Source organism: Homalodisca vitripennis, chromosome 8, assembly GCF_021130785.1.
Source record: "Homalodisca vitripennis isolate AUS2020 chromosome 8, UT_GWSS_2.1, whole genome shotgun sequence".
NCBI lineage: Eukaryota > Metazoa > Arthropoda > Insecta > Hemiptera > Cicadellidae > Homalodisca > Homalodisca vitripennis.
The window spans coordinates 116,266,215-116,282,157 of NC_060214.1; the positions used below are offsets into that span (position 1 = coordinate 116,266,215).

The 15,943-nt window shown below is 35.5% G+C and overlaps 1 protein-coding gene across 1 annotated transcript in view; it reads right to left on the minus strand.

The window, feature by feature from the left end:
• The window catches only part of LOC124368339 (tectonin beta-propeller repeat-containing protein-like), a 61,882-nt gene that overhangs the window by 23,868 nt on the left and 22,071 nt on the right, over window positions 1-15,943 (minus strand). The window contains exons 9-15 of the mRNA XM_046825615.1: window positions 14,313-14,563; window positions 13,193-13,321; window positions 10,800-10,956; window positions 9,489-9,657; window positions 7,950-8,053; window positions 5,187-5,320; window positions 2,981-3,182 (exon numbers count right to left, since the gene is read on the minus strand). Of these exons, the coding sequence (XP_046681571.1) occupies window positions 2,981-3,182; window positions 5,187-5,320; window positions 7,950-8,053; window positions 9,489-9,657; window positions 10,800-10,956; window positions 13,193-13,321; window positions 14,313-14,563 (1,146 nt within the window). The remainder of the gene's footprint in view (window positions 1-2,980; window positions 3,183-5,186; window positions 5,321-7,949; window positions 8,054-9,488; window positions 9,658-10,799; window positions 10,957-13,192; window positions 13,322-14,312; window positions 14,564-15,943) is intronic.

A 15,943-nucleotide genomic window follows, 5' to 3' on the forward strand; every position in this document is an offset into this window, starting at 1 on the left:
GCTATTTGAATTTTAAAACAATTGAACAATGTAAATTATTAAGTATTACAAGTAAACACCAATTTTTAAGTACCTGTGATCAAAGTAAGTGTTCAAAATGTTCTCCTCCCATCGTCTGGCAATGTCCTAGGCGGTTGTAAAAGCCATCCACTGCATTTTAAAGGTAGTCACGAGGAATATCTTGAGCTTCTTGGACTATGAGATTTCTTAGGTGCGCCAAATCTCGAGGCTTAGTACGATAAACTTTATCTTTGAGGTATCCCCAAAGAAAAAAAATCCAGCGGAGATAAATTAGGGGAACGAGCAGGCCACTCTACTGCACCATGTCTTCCAGTCCATCTGTGAAGGAATATTGTATCCAAGTATTCTCTAACAAGGAGAGCAAAGTGTGGTGGCGCGCCATCTTGTTGGAAATAAATTCTTTGAAATTGTCGACCAAGAGCAGCTTTTAGTACAGGAACTATTTCATTTTGGAGCATTGCTAGATACGAGTCACCATTTAAATTACCATTGATAAATAATGGGCCCATAATTTGATTTCCTGTAATACCTGCCCAAACGTTAAGTTTCTGTGGATGCTGTGTATGACTCTATCTGCCACTTTCACATTCTAACAGTAGTTGTGTTATTGGTAATAATTATTGATTCCTGGCTTCGATTACTACATTGTCAGATGATGGGAGGGGAACATTTTGAACACTTACTTTGATCACAGGTACTTAAAAATTGGTGTTTACTTGTAATACATAATAGTTTACATTGTTCAATTTAAAAAAAAAATCAAATAGCTATAACTACTGAATGGATCCACCTTTTGAAGTCCGATTTGCAGCATTGTACTCTGCTAAGTAAGACCTTTAATTTGATACCAAATTTGACCTATGCTGCTATTTAAGAATTTTGTCTGACTCCTTGTTGACCGTCCCCCAAAGGGATTATCCGGTTGGTGATTGGGCTGATGTGTGCGTTACTATCACCAGTAAGCACGTATGAACTTTGGTATTTCTTTCTATTGTGGTTCAAAAATTAAAAAAGAGGTTCCAGACTTAATTGCCACCCTGTATATTGTTCCAAAGAATTTTATTAAAAAATTTGTTATTCTTACTTTAAACGCTACTTTTGGGCATGGAAAATTTAAGAATAAACCTGTTTAAACAACGCAAAAAAGTTTTCTTCAAATTTAACAAGATCTGCAACAAATATCAAAATAAGATTTTTTTCTAGCAATCTTATGCACATTGCTGAAAATAATAAGGCACTCTACCTTAATGCATGTTTCTACAAAATCTTTTGCAAACTTTTGCTAATAGTTCAAAAAATTGTTAGTTTTAGGTAATAAAAGGGAATGAAAAAATCTAACAATCCATTAAGAAAAAAGCATTTAACCCTTCACATGCCACTACTAATAAATCCATTAACTTTCCTATAACTCGAAGACAAGTAAAAATGGTTTTTTCTTTAAGTTCAAAGCTAATTTTTATTATAACTAAATTATAAAAGGAAAAAGAAAAAAAAGTATAAAACAGGGCAATTAACTTAAAATTAGTATATTTTATAAAAATAAAAAAATAACTAAAGTCGACTCTCAAAAACTCGAACCTCAATAAGTCGAATTCTTTGATAACTCGAAGTGATAGAAAAATTACCTTTATAACTCGAAGTTCAGTAGATAAGTCGAAGACTTTAAAAATACATTACCTCTACAACTCGAAATTTTCAGATCAACCCTCGGTAACTCGAAGCTAAACTAGAACTAACCCATGAACTAGAACCAAGACTTCCTAACGCTGAAGCTGAGTGGACCGTGATAAATAACGAGCTCCCGAATTTAGACTTTGATGATTTTGCAAATGTCGACGAGGGTGTTTCAGTCTACGGATCATTATCGGGCCAAGACATCATCGCAACTGTAACAAGTGAAGATGTCCTCTCTGATGATGACAATGACGACGGCATGGAGCAGCCACCGGACATCACAACCAAGGAAGCCAAGGCCGCAGTGAACACTTTACGTAGCTACTTAGAACAATCAAGTGATGTACCAGACGTGTTCTCTGCTGTTGTTGTTATTGAGAACATTATAGACTTAAATTTTGAAAAAAGCCTTAGGCAGACGAAGATTACGGATTATTTTCAAATTTGAATTGTAAGTACGTATGAATTGTAGGCATACATTGCAGTGTGACATTAAGTACAAATGCTGTACATAGTTACAGTACATACATTAGTTTTGTAAAGGATGTAGGGAATAAAAAACATAGTTTATTTGTACCTCTATAACTCGAATTTTATTTTGTTTACCTCTGTAAGTCGAATTACCTCTGTAGGTCGAATTTAGTGAAATATTACCTCTATAACTCGAACTATTCTTAAGTTGAACTAAACGTAACTCGAATAAAACAGCCGTTCCCTTGAAATTCGGGTTATCGAAAGTCGACTGTATTTACAAAACTGTTCATTTCAAATAAATTAAAATTTCATTGTAAAATGTAATTAAACTGAAAAGTTTTATAAACTACAATATACTAATATATTTTCTAATCACAACACTAACACACGATGAAGAATAATAACGAGATATGTAATAGATGCACACTCATAGCAACCGAGAAAGCAGTAATACACGCCACGGATATGTTTGGTTATGGCTCTGCAGAACTGACGAGCAGATGGTCAGAGTTAGACAAAGGGCACCCCACTCCCACGCCATAGAGTGAAGGTCATTTATAAATACTTCTTTGGCAACCGCAATAAGCATGGAGCATGTACCAGGTATTTCAAAGGCCTTTTGTGAACTAAAAACCTCTCCAAGAGACATATCTATAATATTGGATATAAAATATTTGGCGTTTTGGTCAAAGTTTACCATTCTAATATATCCGGAAGGGTAAAAAAAAAAAACAAATTAAAAATAATTTTTATTAAAACATACATAACACCAAAAGTAAAAAATAAAATGAGCCATAGGCAGACACTGTACCTTATAGCCATCTTCCTGACAGAGGAATTCGATGCAGAAGTCGCAGCTGGGTGAGAGTGTGAGGGCGCCCTCCCTCTCCTCGGAATCCCATTGGCCAGCCGTCATGGAGTTGCGCACCACAACGCGGTCAAGGAACCTGGGGTTGAAGTGGAAGGCCACGGTGCGCTCGGACACGCTCTCACACACCAGGTCCAGATTGAATCTGTGCACACCATCTCACAGTTAAATTTTAGTTCTTACACGGCCAGTTTCATAACTAACATCTAAGTCTCTGGGAACTAAAGAGCTGATATCCTAGCTAACTTAGCGTCCAACAAGAAGGGACCTCACCCGTTCTGTGGTATTTCTAGGTGTGAATCCTTTGGGGTTATCTCGAAGTGGGTTCACACTGAACATGAGAGAGGATGGAGACTGCATCTGGATCTGAGGATGCCTAATCCTAGAGTCACCTTCTAATAGGGTGGTATCTGTCTTCTCTCCTTAGGGAGATCAGTGTCTTCTCACGTTGTGGGTCTAATTACGGAACATGTTCACAGAGTCAGCATTTTCCAGAAGGGTCTACTCTTTAGATTGTGTGACAGGCAGGACGAAACTGCTGAACACCTATAACAGCAAGAGAGCGCTGCGCCATCTTTGGTGGTCAGGACAAGGGTGGTGAATTTTCCCATGAGGACCTGATCGGATGATTTTCTAGGGTTTTCTAGAATTGCTAAAACTAACTAAAAATATGGTTCTATATTGTCAAACAGTTCCAAAATATTGTAGATGTCCACTACAAGTTTTAGAACAATTATTCCATCATCAGATGGTTAAAAAAATTATTTTAAAATGTTCCATATAGTGTTATCAACATTTAATAAAAAATAGCACGAATAACACAACACAAGCAAAAATAACTCACAATAAAATAGAAAAGGACAAATGTCATAAGAAGATTGTGACAGTAAGCATCAGGGCTATGCTCATGCACATTCATGAGCGTAAGTTGTATTGTGAGCTTTTGCATGTTACCGGTAAACAAATATTAACAGTTGAGGAAGAATGTGTTAATTTTTAACTACTAAGTTTCTGCCTGTAATTGATAATACATGAGAAGAAGCTTTGACACAAATAATGGAAAGTTTTTTATGTGCTGTGGCTAATCCAGAAATTTAAGTTAGAGAAAATGTTGGAGTCCAAGATTCTTTGGAAATTTTACTTTCCAAGAGTTTCAGTAACTGGATGATCTGTAAAATGACGAACAGAGTTCTGTTCACACAACTATTTTCCAGAGTACCATCAAGACCTGCAGTTTCATTACTGAACAAAGTAGTTGAAGGTGAGCATTGCGTTTCATCAGACAATTGAGCCTTGTACGCTTATTTTATTGCACGGCTCGGGAAGAGAGTCTGCAGTCCACAAAAGTAGAATAATTACTACTGTGTAGTAAATTACGGGTTATGGAAATTATTGCCCACCATAACAAAACCAAACATGAATAAAGTTCGAGTTTTACAAGTTAACCTTTTAAGTCCTGAGTTTACAACGGTGTTGTTACAAGCTACAGCCGGGTTTATTTGCCATACTCAGAGCTGCACAGTCAGTGCAAATGTAGCGTGTTTCTCGCCCACCATGATCAACTTTAGCCATAACTTCATTTGCCAGACTGAAATAAAATTCTCTTGAATTGTCACATCAGATTGTGGTTGATCAATTGAGTCTGCATCCTGATCACCATCGTTCTCAGAAAAGTTACACTGATGAATGTCTAACTCACAAAATTGATAAAACGTCCTTATTGTTAATACAACTAATTCCTGTAATAACGACTGAGCCACAAGAAAAATATAAAATAAATCATCGTTATTACAACTAATTTCTGCCATAACAACTGAGCCACAAGTGAAATATAAAACAAAACAAACTTGTAGTAACAACTTCAAAACTCAACTGAAAAATTAGAAAAAAATAACGATCTGTTTTCTAATGTCCACGTTAACTTCACCATGTGCATCTGTAATAGTCCCTTATTTGACCATCAAAGTAGTAGTTCAAGTAAACACTACCAATGTCATGTAGAGAAGCAGCTGTTTAGAATGTGTTGGAAGTTAAGGGGTTAAAAATGAGAGAACAGGAAAGAGAAGGCTTGCTGGAGTGGTGAGATTTTGACTTGGAGGTATGAGTAACCCCTAGGGTAGAATAAGTACGGTGAGAGATTGAGAAGTACCTGTCAGCTCTGTCGTTGATTGAACCGTTAACGACAAGCCGAGAGCCAGGGGGGAAGCCGTTGGACAGAAGCCAACTGGTGCCTTGCCGCACATCCAAGGGATGGCAGTACAGACCATCTCTCTGCTGGGCCGTCTGTTTAACAGTACATCCACTTAGACCAGTTTGATTTGAATTTTTACATCAATTGAAGACACAATAATTTACTACCTGTGTTACAGGACAAAGACGCTGACTTGTTCCACGAGGATAGTTGGGAAAGTACGTTGCTTTAAAGAATAAAGTATTAAATTAACTTTAACAGCTCTTTTATTATATACATTTGAAAGAACAACTCGAAAAGCTATTTACAATATGGTTCATACTTGCATTCAAGCACTTATCATATGTCGGTAAAAACTTTAAAATAACTGTAGAATAAAATTCTGCGACTTATGATGTCAACCAATAGCGGTTTCCCCAAGTCACTTGATTGACATTTTTGTTCAACATTCACACGAAACCCATTTTCATTATCAGTGACTACTAGGTTAAGAAATGTTTCAATGATACTCATTTATTACCGGTAAAGATTACATACATTGTCACATTGAAAAACACAATATTGTACATTTCAGTTTTAAAAGCAATGTAATCCATTCGTCCAGATCTTTAAAAGAAGTGATATATTAAATAAATATATCAATTAAAACAAATCAATTAATTAATTAAAACTAATTACTATACAGATAAAAGAATTTCCCAAAATCAACAACAATTATCTAATTTATAACTAATCCCAAAAAACTCATCCACTTCATAAAGTGGGTGTTCCAAAAGGAAAAATCCAATTTGTCTTTTGAAAATACCAAATGGCAGTGATCTTAACCCATTTGGCAGTGTGTTCCATAATTTTGGTCCAAGAGATAATGTTGCTAATGAATATTGTTTGGAAATCAGTTTTTTGGTTACAATATTGTTTGCACCCCTTGTGTTATATTGGTGGATGTTTTTATATGTTAGGTTGTTTGACGTAGCCATATAAAGCAATAGGGCACCTGTTATATTGCATTATTTGTTAGTTTTGGCCTGCTGAACAATGTGGCAAAGTTTGTTCGAATGGTTGCTGGACACCCTGTATATGTGGAAAATGCTTTGAAAGATCAATGTCTGTGAACCTTCCATTTTCCCTAACTTCATAGTTCGTTTGTTCGACAACTAAACACAGGCGGTCTGCCACTTTGCTTTAGGTTGTGAACGTTAGATCATCCATCACAAAAACTTTGTACAATGTTTAACTGCAGCATAGTCTCCTCTTTATACAGAACACAATTCACAATGAATTTCTACTGGTTGCATTTTTTTTATCTTTTACCACAAGAAATTTAATGATATGATGTACTTCACAGTTGATGGAAGAATTGACTGCAGTGGCCATTTTAATCACTAGTTTAGAACAATTAGAATGGCACAGCAATCTTTACTACGATGATGCCAGATGTATGTGGAACAGATCAGTTACGCAATTCAAACGTTATATTAGAATAAATTCAAATGACTTAATTGTAACAATTATTAAAGAAATTCATGTTTTATACGCAGAATAAAAAAAAATTAAATTCAAGCGTAGTAGTTTTGGTCCGAGACTAAAACTGAAGCTATCTATTTCAGCTGACCTCGTTCCTCCTTCGATTATATGCATATTTACCATAGCTGCGTGTCACAAACTGACATGTGACAAATTTTGGTAAGAAACATAAAATAGGAAAATACAAAATGTAAGACTACAAAATATACAATTATATTCCTCTATCAACCACAATATTTTGTTCATTAAGTAAAAGTAAAAACTACCTAAAACCAAAATATTTTTGATAAATCATTAATTTTTTAATGTAAAAATTCAGTTAACTCTCTGTAATCGGGAGGCTACTAATGTGACCAAAACTTGTCTCTTGCCCATCTCAGATGGAGTCTCAGGTGGTTATCCTCACACGTAGTGGCCGGCTGTGTTCTGCGTCACCACTCGGTGCTTGGGTAACTATGAACGTCACTTTTACCGGAATTAAATGGTAGTATTCGACTTTTGGCTCTTTAAATGACAGATTTAAATGAAATTCTCAAATAATTTACAAAGTTTAATAGCTGCAAGGTTGAAACTTTATCAATTAGTTATTTATTATTTGTTTTTCTTTTAATGAATAAAGTAATATGTAATTCAAGTTACAGGTTTATCTTCTTTTAAGAGTATTTGCAGAATAAAAATACAATCAGTCTCCAGTAAACCTCTAGTATCAACAGAGTATAAACCATTTCCATATTTTGAGCTCAGTCTCCACCAAATGCACAAGTATTTTAATAAACTGATAGGATACACTATAACAGCTACAGTGACACTGGCACTCAGATAAAAAAAACAATTCTGAACGATGTTTAATTTAGTTACTTATTTGGCCGAGATTGCAGCACTTTCCACCCACAACTGGATTAGTATTGAATTTTATAACTGCGCAATGCATTGGGCCACACGTAGTGGCCTGATGTGCTGAACAGCAAAATACATAAATAAATCATCACTAGCGAGGTTGAAGGACAGAACGTGGTTATAAATAAATTACCTGACACAGAGAACACTGTTGTGGCCAGGCTATTTGAGAGGACAATCATATAAATAATTTAATGTTGATCCTAAAGGGTTAATCAAGAATTTTTAGGAACTATACAATATACACAGTTTATATTTACAAAGATTCGATGTAGATAAATAAAACTGATCTCTTAATACCTGGAAAGTAGAGGGGTCGAAAGAGAAAACCTCTCCGAGGCGAGATGTGATCCATATGGAACCTTTCTTAGGTGACCCCTCCAACCCCATCATCTGACAGCACACTGGACAAATAATAGACAGTTCAATATACACATTTTGGAAATTGGGAAACACTGCAATTTATTGAAGGTTTCGTTCTTGAAAGAAAACAGGATTTTTCCGGACATTTGCCATCACTGAGTGATAAAAAAATCAGTATCTAGATCTGCAATGTGATCTCTTCTTCAGGTAAAGAAGAGATCAAATTGCAGATCTCGAAATGTGGTGTTACTGATTTTTTGTATCGCTGAACAATGGCAAATATCCGGAAAAATCCTGTTTCATTCACAATCCTTCCATCGTCAAAAACAAACTCCAAAAAAAGAATCGTCTCATTCTTGTTCTTCTCTTAGGTTAAGAAGCTGAGAACATCTCAGTGCACTTTGTCCTCAGAGAATCTTACAGATTGTTTCCAGAATGATAGGATATTAAGGATTGGTAATATTGTAGGTAGGGGCCACCTCATGTGAAAATCCATGAGGAAGGATTATGGGCATTAATCTCAGTTATGTCATCTTGGAAGAAAGGAAGGTCTATGTGGCGACCTCTCCAGTCAAAACAGGCAGGGTTGGCACGCCCATATTTCCAGATTAGCATCTGCTTTTAACACATGAGGAGACCCACCAACTCCAATAGTCATCACTTGCAGTCGACTAGACCTACTGATCTACCCTTGCATCTCAATATATTAACATTTGTGGTTTGTGATGTGCTGCTCCTAGACATCAACTGGGTAGCTCAGATTTCAGTGACACATTGGTATTCAATTAGTTTTTAATAAGTGTTTATTACAAGTCAGAAGAATAAATCACCTTTATCATACTTTTATAGGTTTTTTATTTGTACTATGTACATTTCAAATTCAAAGAATTCATCTTCAGGTACTCTGAAGTAGTGGAGCAGACAAATATCCTAGGTATGTCAGCCTCGAGGGCTTTTGTACTCATCACAGTAAAAGAGAAGAAAAGTTATGTATTTGTCTATGCCAAAATCTTTCATAATGTATCAGTTATCCGGCAGATAGTTGACACGCGGATTTCTCGAGTTTAAAGCAAAACTTCACAGCATAGCATTGCTCGATGGTCCCCTTCATGCTGGCGCGATGACAACATAAAAAAATCACACGTCACAAAAATCTACCTCCTGTCTCAACATATGCCTGCAGGCGACTGAATTAAAGTGTGCGTGAGTGGTGGGCGACTCCTCTACCAAGACTCTGTTGAAGATATAGTGAACAAGTCCTGATACTTATTGAACAGACCCTTGTAATTGTGAGAACCAATTAATTTCATTGTGTATGACTGTGGCATATTATGTACATAATGTGTGACAATATTATGTCATGGAAATCGTTTATGGACATGTCGTGTTTTGGGAATCAACAGTCAAATTCATGAATTTGTAATACCTGCTTTTTTGTTGTATTCATTGATTATTCACTTGGCAGTCCTGACTGACCTGATGTGAGGTTGGCGAGCCAATCGTCGTGATCAACGTCTCCACAGAACTGCAGACGCAGAGGTGCCGTGCGGGTGGCAGCACTGCGCAACGTGTGCACAGCGAGACGCGGGTTGCCAGGCTCGCTACAGCTGCTCACACACACCACTTCACCCAGAGACAGCTGAGCCTGAAAAGCAATTAAGGCTATCCTAAGAGCAGTGTATTTGTTCTATAGCTATTTGTAACAATTCATGATGAAACACTTTTAGGAGTCCAGAAAAATGAGTCATCCTGAGAGTTTATTTTCTGAAAGAGATACCAGCAGATAATGCATACTGCAACCAATCTTACCATTCTTATCAGAATGTCCGAGTACCAGTCAGGACCTGACAGCGACTTGGGCTCATCAGTGTACTTGTGTCATCTTTTGGAAAAATCAATTTCGTTAAGTTATGGAGTTATTACGAAAGCATTTTTGAGCTATGATTTTCTACAATTTTAAAGTTTGTTTGTCTCAAAAGGAATGTGTTAAAAATTGCCTTCTTTGTTCTGAAGGACCTTCCCGGCTTGTGCAAGCGTATCTTTAAAGTGGTTGTGCTCACTTATGCGTTGACGGATTTTGTTGAAACTAGTACCATTGGAATTGTAATGAAATTGTTCAAACAGTTGGTGTCTACGTCCTTTATAACTTTGTTACTTGACTTAAAAAATTTTCAACAGATGCCATTTTTTTTAATATTAAAGAAAATAACACAATAAGTTTTTAAATTTTCCTCTTATCTATTCAAATGTATGGGCCAAATTTGGTTTCTTTAGCTTAACTAGTTTGAGAGATTACCTTTCATACAAATTTAGTGATGTAAATAAAAGTCATTTGATAGGTATTCGGTCTTCCGATCATATGTTAGTTTGGTTATTTAAACACATATGTGAAAGAAACTGTCAAATACAAAATAATTGAATCGTAAAAGTAATGGCTCTGTGGTGTGGTAGTAACACACACACCCGGCAAGTGAGAGATTCGGGTTTGAGTCCCGGTGGAGCAAGTACTTTTTGTGATTCAATGTTTATTGAAATTATATATATCCGCTTAAACAGCGTCTAAAATATAAAACTCAACATTCACATCAAATCAACCCTTCCAACCACGCACCTTAGCTATGTTGTGTGTAGATTTATATGGTTTATATTCCTTCCATACATCTAATGTCTTTTGCATACAAATAGATATGTAAAACACTTGTAAATTATAAACATACAATACTTTTTTTACAGTACAGAATCAGATTTTTGCACATTCCATTTATGATGTATAAAGCATCACATTACTCTGGTATGGGCCTTGTCTATGGTCAGTACGGACAGGGTGCCGGAATCCAGACAACCTGCCTGACTGCCCACCCACTCCAGCTCCAGTATACAGTCGTCATACACGGCAGTGCCAGGCAGACAGCACCGGCACTCTCCAGTCTTAACCCAAGAAGCCCTGGAACATGGAAATTATCTATATAGGAATTGAATTGAATCTTTATTTACACAGTTGAACAAAAGTTTTTTTGTGTGCGTCTCTTCCGGTCATGTCCAATTTGTTAACACTTTGAATCCCAAGCCCGAGCTCAGGCCGGGCAGTCCATTTTTAGTTCGTGGAGACTGGTAATTCGCATTACTGACGTTTTTAGAGGTTGTGTTATGTTTAGCAAGTCATATTAGACTAATTTTATTAGTCTTTGGTTATTTATAAACGGTTACAAGCAAAAAAATATTATAACAGAAATTGTGTAACAAACAGCTGATACGACGCCGAGTCACCAACTACGCAGTTGTCAGCTGGTGCCGTGACGTCTGCACTGTTTACACTAGCTCTGTGTTTTACAGTGAATTATACGTTATTTTAGCTACAGTTGTTTATAAAATTAGTATTTGGAGTGCTCAGTTATAGTTTTTATTATTTTATTTATCTTACATTAGTCAAGAACTACGTATTTGTCTGCTAGTGCCGTGGCGTTGCGTCTGTACTCTTTGTACGTCTACTCGCTTTGTGTTTTACAGTGAAATAAAAGTTGTTTTAGTTATAGTTATTTATACAATTAGGATTTTTTGTTGCTCAGTGTTTGTTCATAGAAAAATAAACAAACCACAGGCAAATCTGGAAGAAAAGAAACTGTGTTGTTTTGCCCAGAGCGTGACACTGCCCTCTGCCTTCCTGAATGTTTCAAATTATTTCACACTAAAGCTAACTACTTGTAAAGAGGACTACATTCTCTCTATTCAACTTTTCATCTTGGTTATTTACCTTGATTATAAATAAATATATTTGAACTACAACTTCTTGGCTTTATTTTGATGTGTAAAATGTTATGGTTAGCTGAAAAGAATCATGAAGAAAAATGTATAAACAAACTTATGCTTTATGTTCCAATTTTTATTCTTCAGTATTTTACACACTTTTTATGGACTCAACATTTTCATAGATTTCAAAAAAGTTGATATATTTACCTTGGATATATATACATATATTTGAACTACAACTTCTTGGCTTTATTTTGATGTGTAATATGTTATGGTTAGCAGAAAATAGTCAAGAAGAAAAATGTGAAAATAAATTTATGCGTTATGTTCCAATTTTTTTTTCTTCAGTATTTTACACACTTTTTATGGACTCAAGATTTGTATTGACTTCAAAAAGATAAGTAACATTTTAAATATTTTTATTTATATTTTTCTGCTTTTTAATTTGATATATTGGTTGCTAAGAAACTATAACTTACAATTTTTTTACAATTTAACTAAAAAACCCTTGAAATGGCTGGGACACCACATATAAATATTACTAAGAACCCGGGACTCAAAGTGTTAAGGAACTCTAACCTCGTACTCAGTCAAAAAGAGCTAAATGTACATTTGTTTTCCGTTTACATTTTGATTCAACTTCACACTCTAGACAGTTAGTTAATTTGATAGCTTTCAGCTTATTCACCTCTAAACTTTCCTATTTACCTTGAATTAGGCTTCTCAAAGATTTCAACAATGATGCGGCTGTGTTCACTTCAATTCTTGGGTTTTATCAAGATTCACTAGTTTTGTTTACTGTACTTGACTCAAAATATTACAAATATATACACTAGACTTGTACATTCACAATAATGGTCTTGTATCAATTATATACAAACAATGTACTATGAATGATAATAATATAATGATAAATGAATTATTTTGTAATTTTAGTTGTGGTGCTTGTCCCGAGACACACGCCTATATCGCCTATGCTTAAATCCGATTTTACTGTTATTAAAAACGTCTTTCAAAGGTATGAAAAAAGTCTGTAATAACAAAAAAACAAACCATTGTTGTTATATTTTCAAGGTTTCAAAATGAATATTTCCGCAGACAACTCAAATTACATTTTTGAACCGAAACAGTACTTTCTACTATATTTGGGGGCGGAGAAAGTTTAAAACACATTTTTTGTTACCACAGTAAACAGTTAACAATTACTGTCTTTGTATGCATGATTAAAAATCATTAACTATTATAGTTTTAAAAGGAATTGTTAAAATTAAACCCGCTAAACAGCTAGCTAAGAAACTCGGCAATTTCACTGACACCAAATGAAAGAATTAGTTGCCCCAGAAATTCAAATGTGCCAAATCTCAAAATGGACTGCTTAAAATCCCAGTGTTGGGAAGATCAGTTTGTTACTTGTATACTGGTGTGATACTGACATTTCAACAGCGAGTTCGTATTTCTCGAACGTGCTTGTCTCCAGGCTGTGGCGAATCTTCAGGTCTGCCAGGATCTTGGAGCGCCATGGTGCACTTTCGAACTGACCACTGGGTACGCCTTCGTGGAACCTGGACAAACGTGATGGAAACTTACATGGACAGGAACAACAAATTTCACAGTATTGATGCAAACTGCATGCAAGTTTCAAGAACTTGGTGCTCAGTGTCATGAACCTAATATCCCGACTGCTTAGGAGACAGGATTTCCACACATTTGCCATTGTTCAGTAATCCCATTACCAGACATTCTGCCATCTTGTTTCTACTGTGATGATTGTCATTTAGCCCTTGGTCTGTTTTCAGTGATTGGCCATTCAGTGCAGACCTATTGCGACCTGTATTCTTTAATTCGAATTCGATTATTGGTGTTTTGTTTATATTAAGTGCATGTTTCAGAGTTAGTGTGCATGGAGTGATACATGACTTATGCATATCACAACGCTCTAGTATGGCTGGTTTATTTTAAACTAGATTGTAGTTATGTGTTAGGTTAGTTATTATCCTGAAAAAGAGATCACACTGCAGATCTAGAAAAATAGCGTTACTGATTTCTTGTATCACTGATACCCGGAAGAATCCTGTTTCCTTCACAATGCTTCTATTGTCAAAAAACTAAGTATGAACGGCTGTGTGAACTTAAGTATGCGGAATAAAATCAATTTATAAGTCCAGGAACTATCTGAACTTTACTAGATGGAATAAAATGAATACCAGAGGCGCAGGGGCTGTGTGTACTTTAGTAAGTGGAATAAAATGAATGCTATACATCCACGAACTATCTGAACTTTATTAGGTGGATAAAAAATACTAGAGGTGCAGGGGCTGTGTAAAAAATAGATTGAATAAAACGATTACCAGAACTTCAGAGACTGTGTTTAATTAGGTCTAAATAAGAAAAAAACTCAGACAGATCCTCATCTGCTTTAATGTGAGTTTTTAAAGAAACTTTTAGTAAGTTTAGTTTAGTATGTAAGGTTGTCAAATTTTTCGAAAATATAATTTTAATTCAATACCTGTCAGTAATAATAGTAAATATTCTTTTGCGTAGTTACGTACGAACCAGTTAGGCAAAACTTGTGGATCTACAGTGACAGCTCCTGCCTCAACACACAACCACACGGTGGTGGCCTGTGACCACGACGGCTCCTCTGGGTCTGGACTATCCCGCTCTCGGAAAGCCTCTCTCTCACATTCTGGGTCCAGCACTCGGTCAGCATCAGTTGTGGGTACTGCCTCCACACCCAGCACCGAGCCCACAGATCGTACAGGACTCCACGCTCGGACACTACGGCGCGACAGGTCCACCTCGCTCTGACTGGAACAGGACAAAGTTAGGTTATGTTAAGGTGGATCAGGTTAAGAGCACTTTTTTCATGAGCCTGTAAAATTTGTTTGACTTTGTTGAATTTCAAATATCCGTGTTTGTGTAAATTTGTTTGCGAACTGTCTTTTGTATAGTTTTATTAAATCAGTTGACGACACCACTGGCTACCTGATGTTATTTAAATTTCTATTACTTGCATTCCTGATAGTAGTTTTATCATTCTGAAACTGAAATTGTAGAAATTCTGCATATAGTATCACAGGTACAAAATTTGAAGGGAGGTAAAAAACTAATTTTTAAATTAATATAAAAATTAATTTTTACCTAAAAATGTTTATTTTTCTCTCTTAAATGTTTTTGTTAAATATTTTTCAAACGACTTATACTGGTTTAAAACGCTCTTTAATAAAAAAATATACTAAAAAAATAAAAAATATTTACTATGGATCCAAAATAAAACACTATGTAAAAGATTTGCTTAAAATCTAAGCATCTTAAGTAGTTTTCCACCATATTATCATAGCTTACTAGATACTAGCAGTTTCCCGCGGCTTCGCACGCAATTCCCGTTGAAAACAGTACACTATATTCACTTATTCTTTTTCTATCACATTCTAAACATTGCTGAGATAATTGACAGTCGTTCCTTCGTGAGCCTCTTGGGCGCATTATGAAGGTATGTATCATATTCCTGTCTCTATCTTTCGTGGTTTTTGCTAGGTGTTGATAAGTTATTCAGAACAGTTACTGTATACGGATGAATCTCGGTAAACTAATTAGGTTATAAAGAATCACATTCGGTCTGTTAAAATTAATTTTCTGTCTAAGATATTTCCAGTATTATTTTAGGAGTGTGCCTTCAAGAAAATGTATCAAGGAAACCAAGTTTCGATCATAAAGTGTCTTCTTTTGGCTCTTTTCATTTACCTTCGATGTAACCAAATTCGATTACCTTATGTGCAAATATTCACGGATTTGTATAATGAGGTTGTTTTCATAATAGCGTTTAATAGTATTTTCTTTGAATTAAATAGTTTATTGATCATTGATGCAATCTGAATTTAAAAACACTACTAGTAGATCAAGCACTTTACAATAAAAATGTTTTAAATTTTAAATGTAAACAAATGTTTCTGCCTCTTTGATGAACTTCAGCTGAAAGTATTATCAGCTGTTAAGTATCAGTTCGCTTTGTATTACGTGTCGTAGCGCAGTCTGTCGGATCCAATATAAAACACACCAACATCAACAACAATTTATAATTAAAAAATTAATGAAATAAACTATTAAAATTGGACCAAATACCTCTCTAAAAGTATGCCTATGTTACTTCCAGGAACGTGTAGAATCACTGTACAAAATTTCAC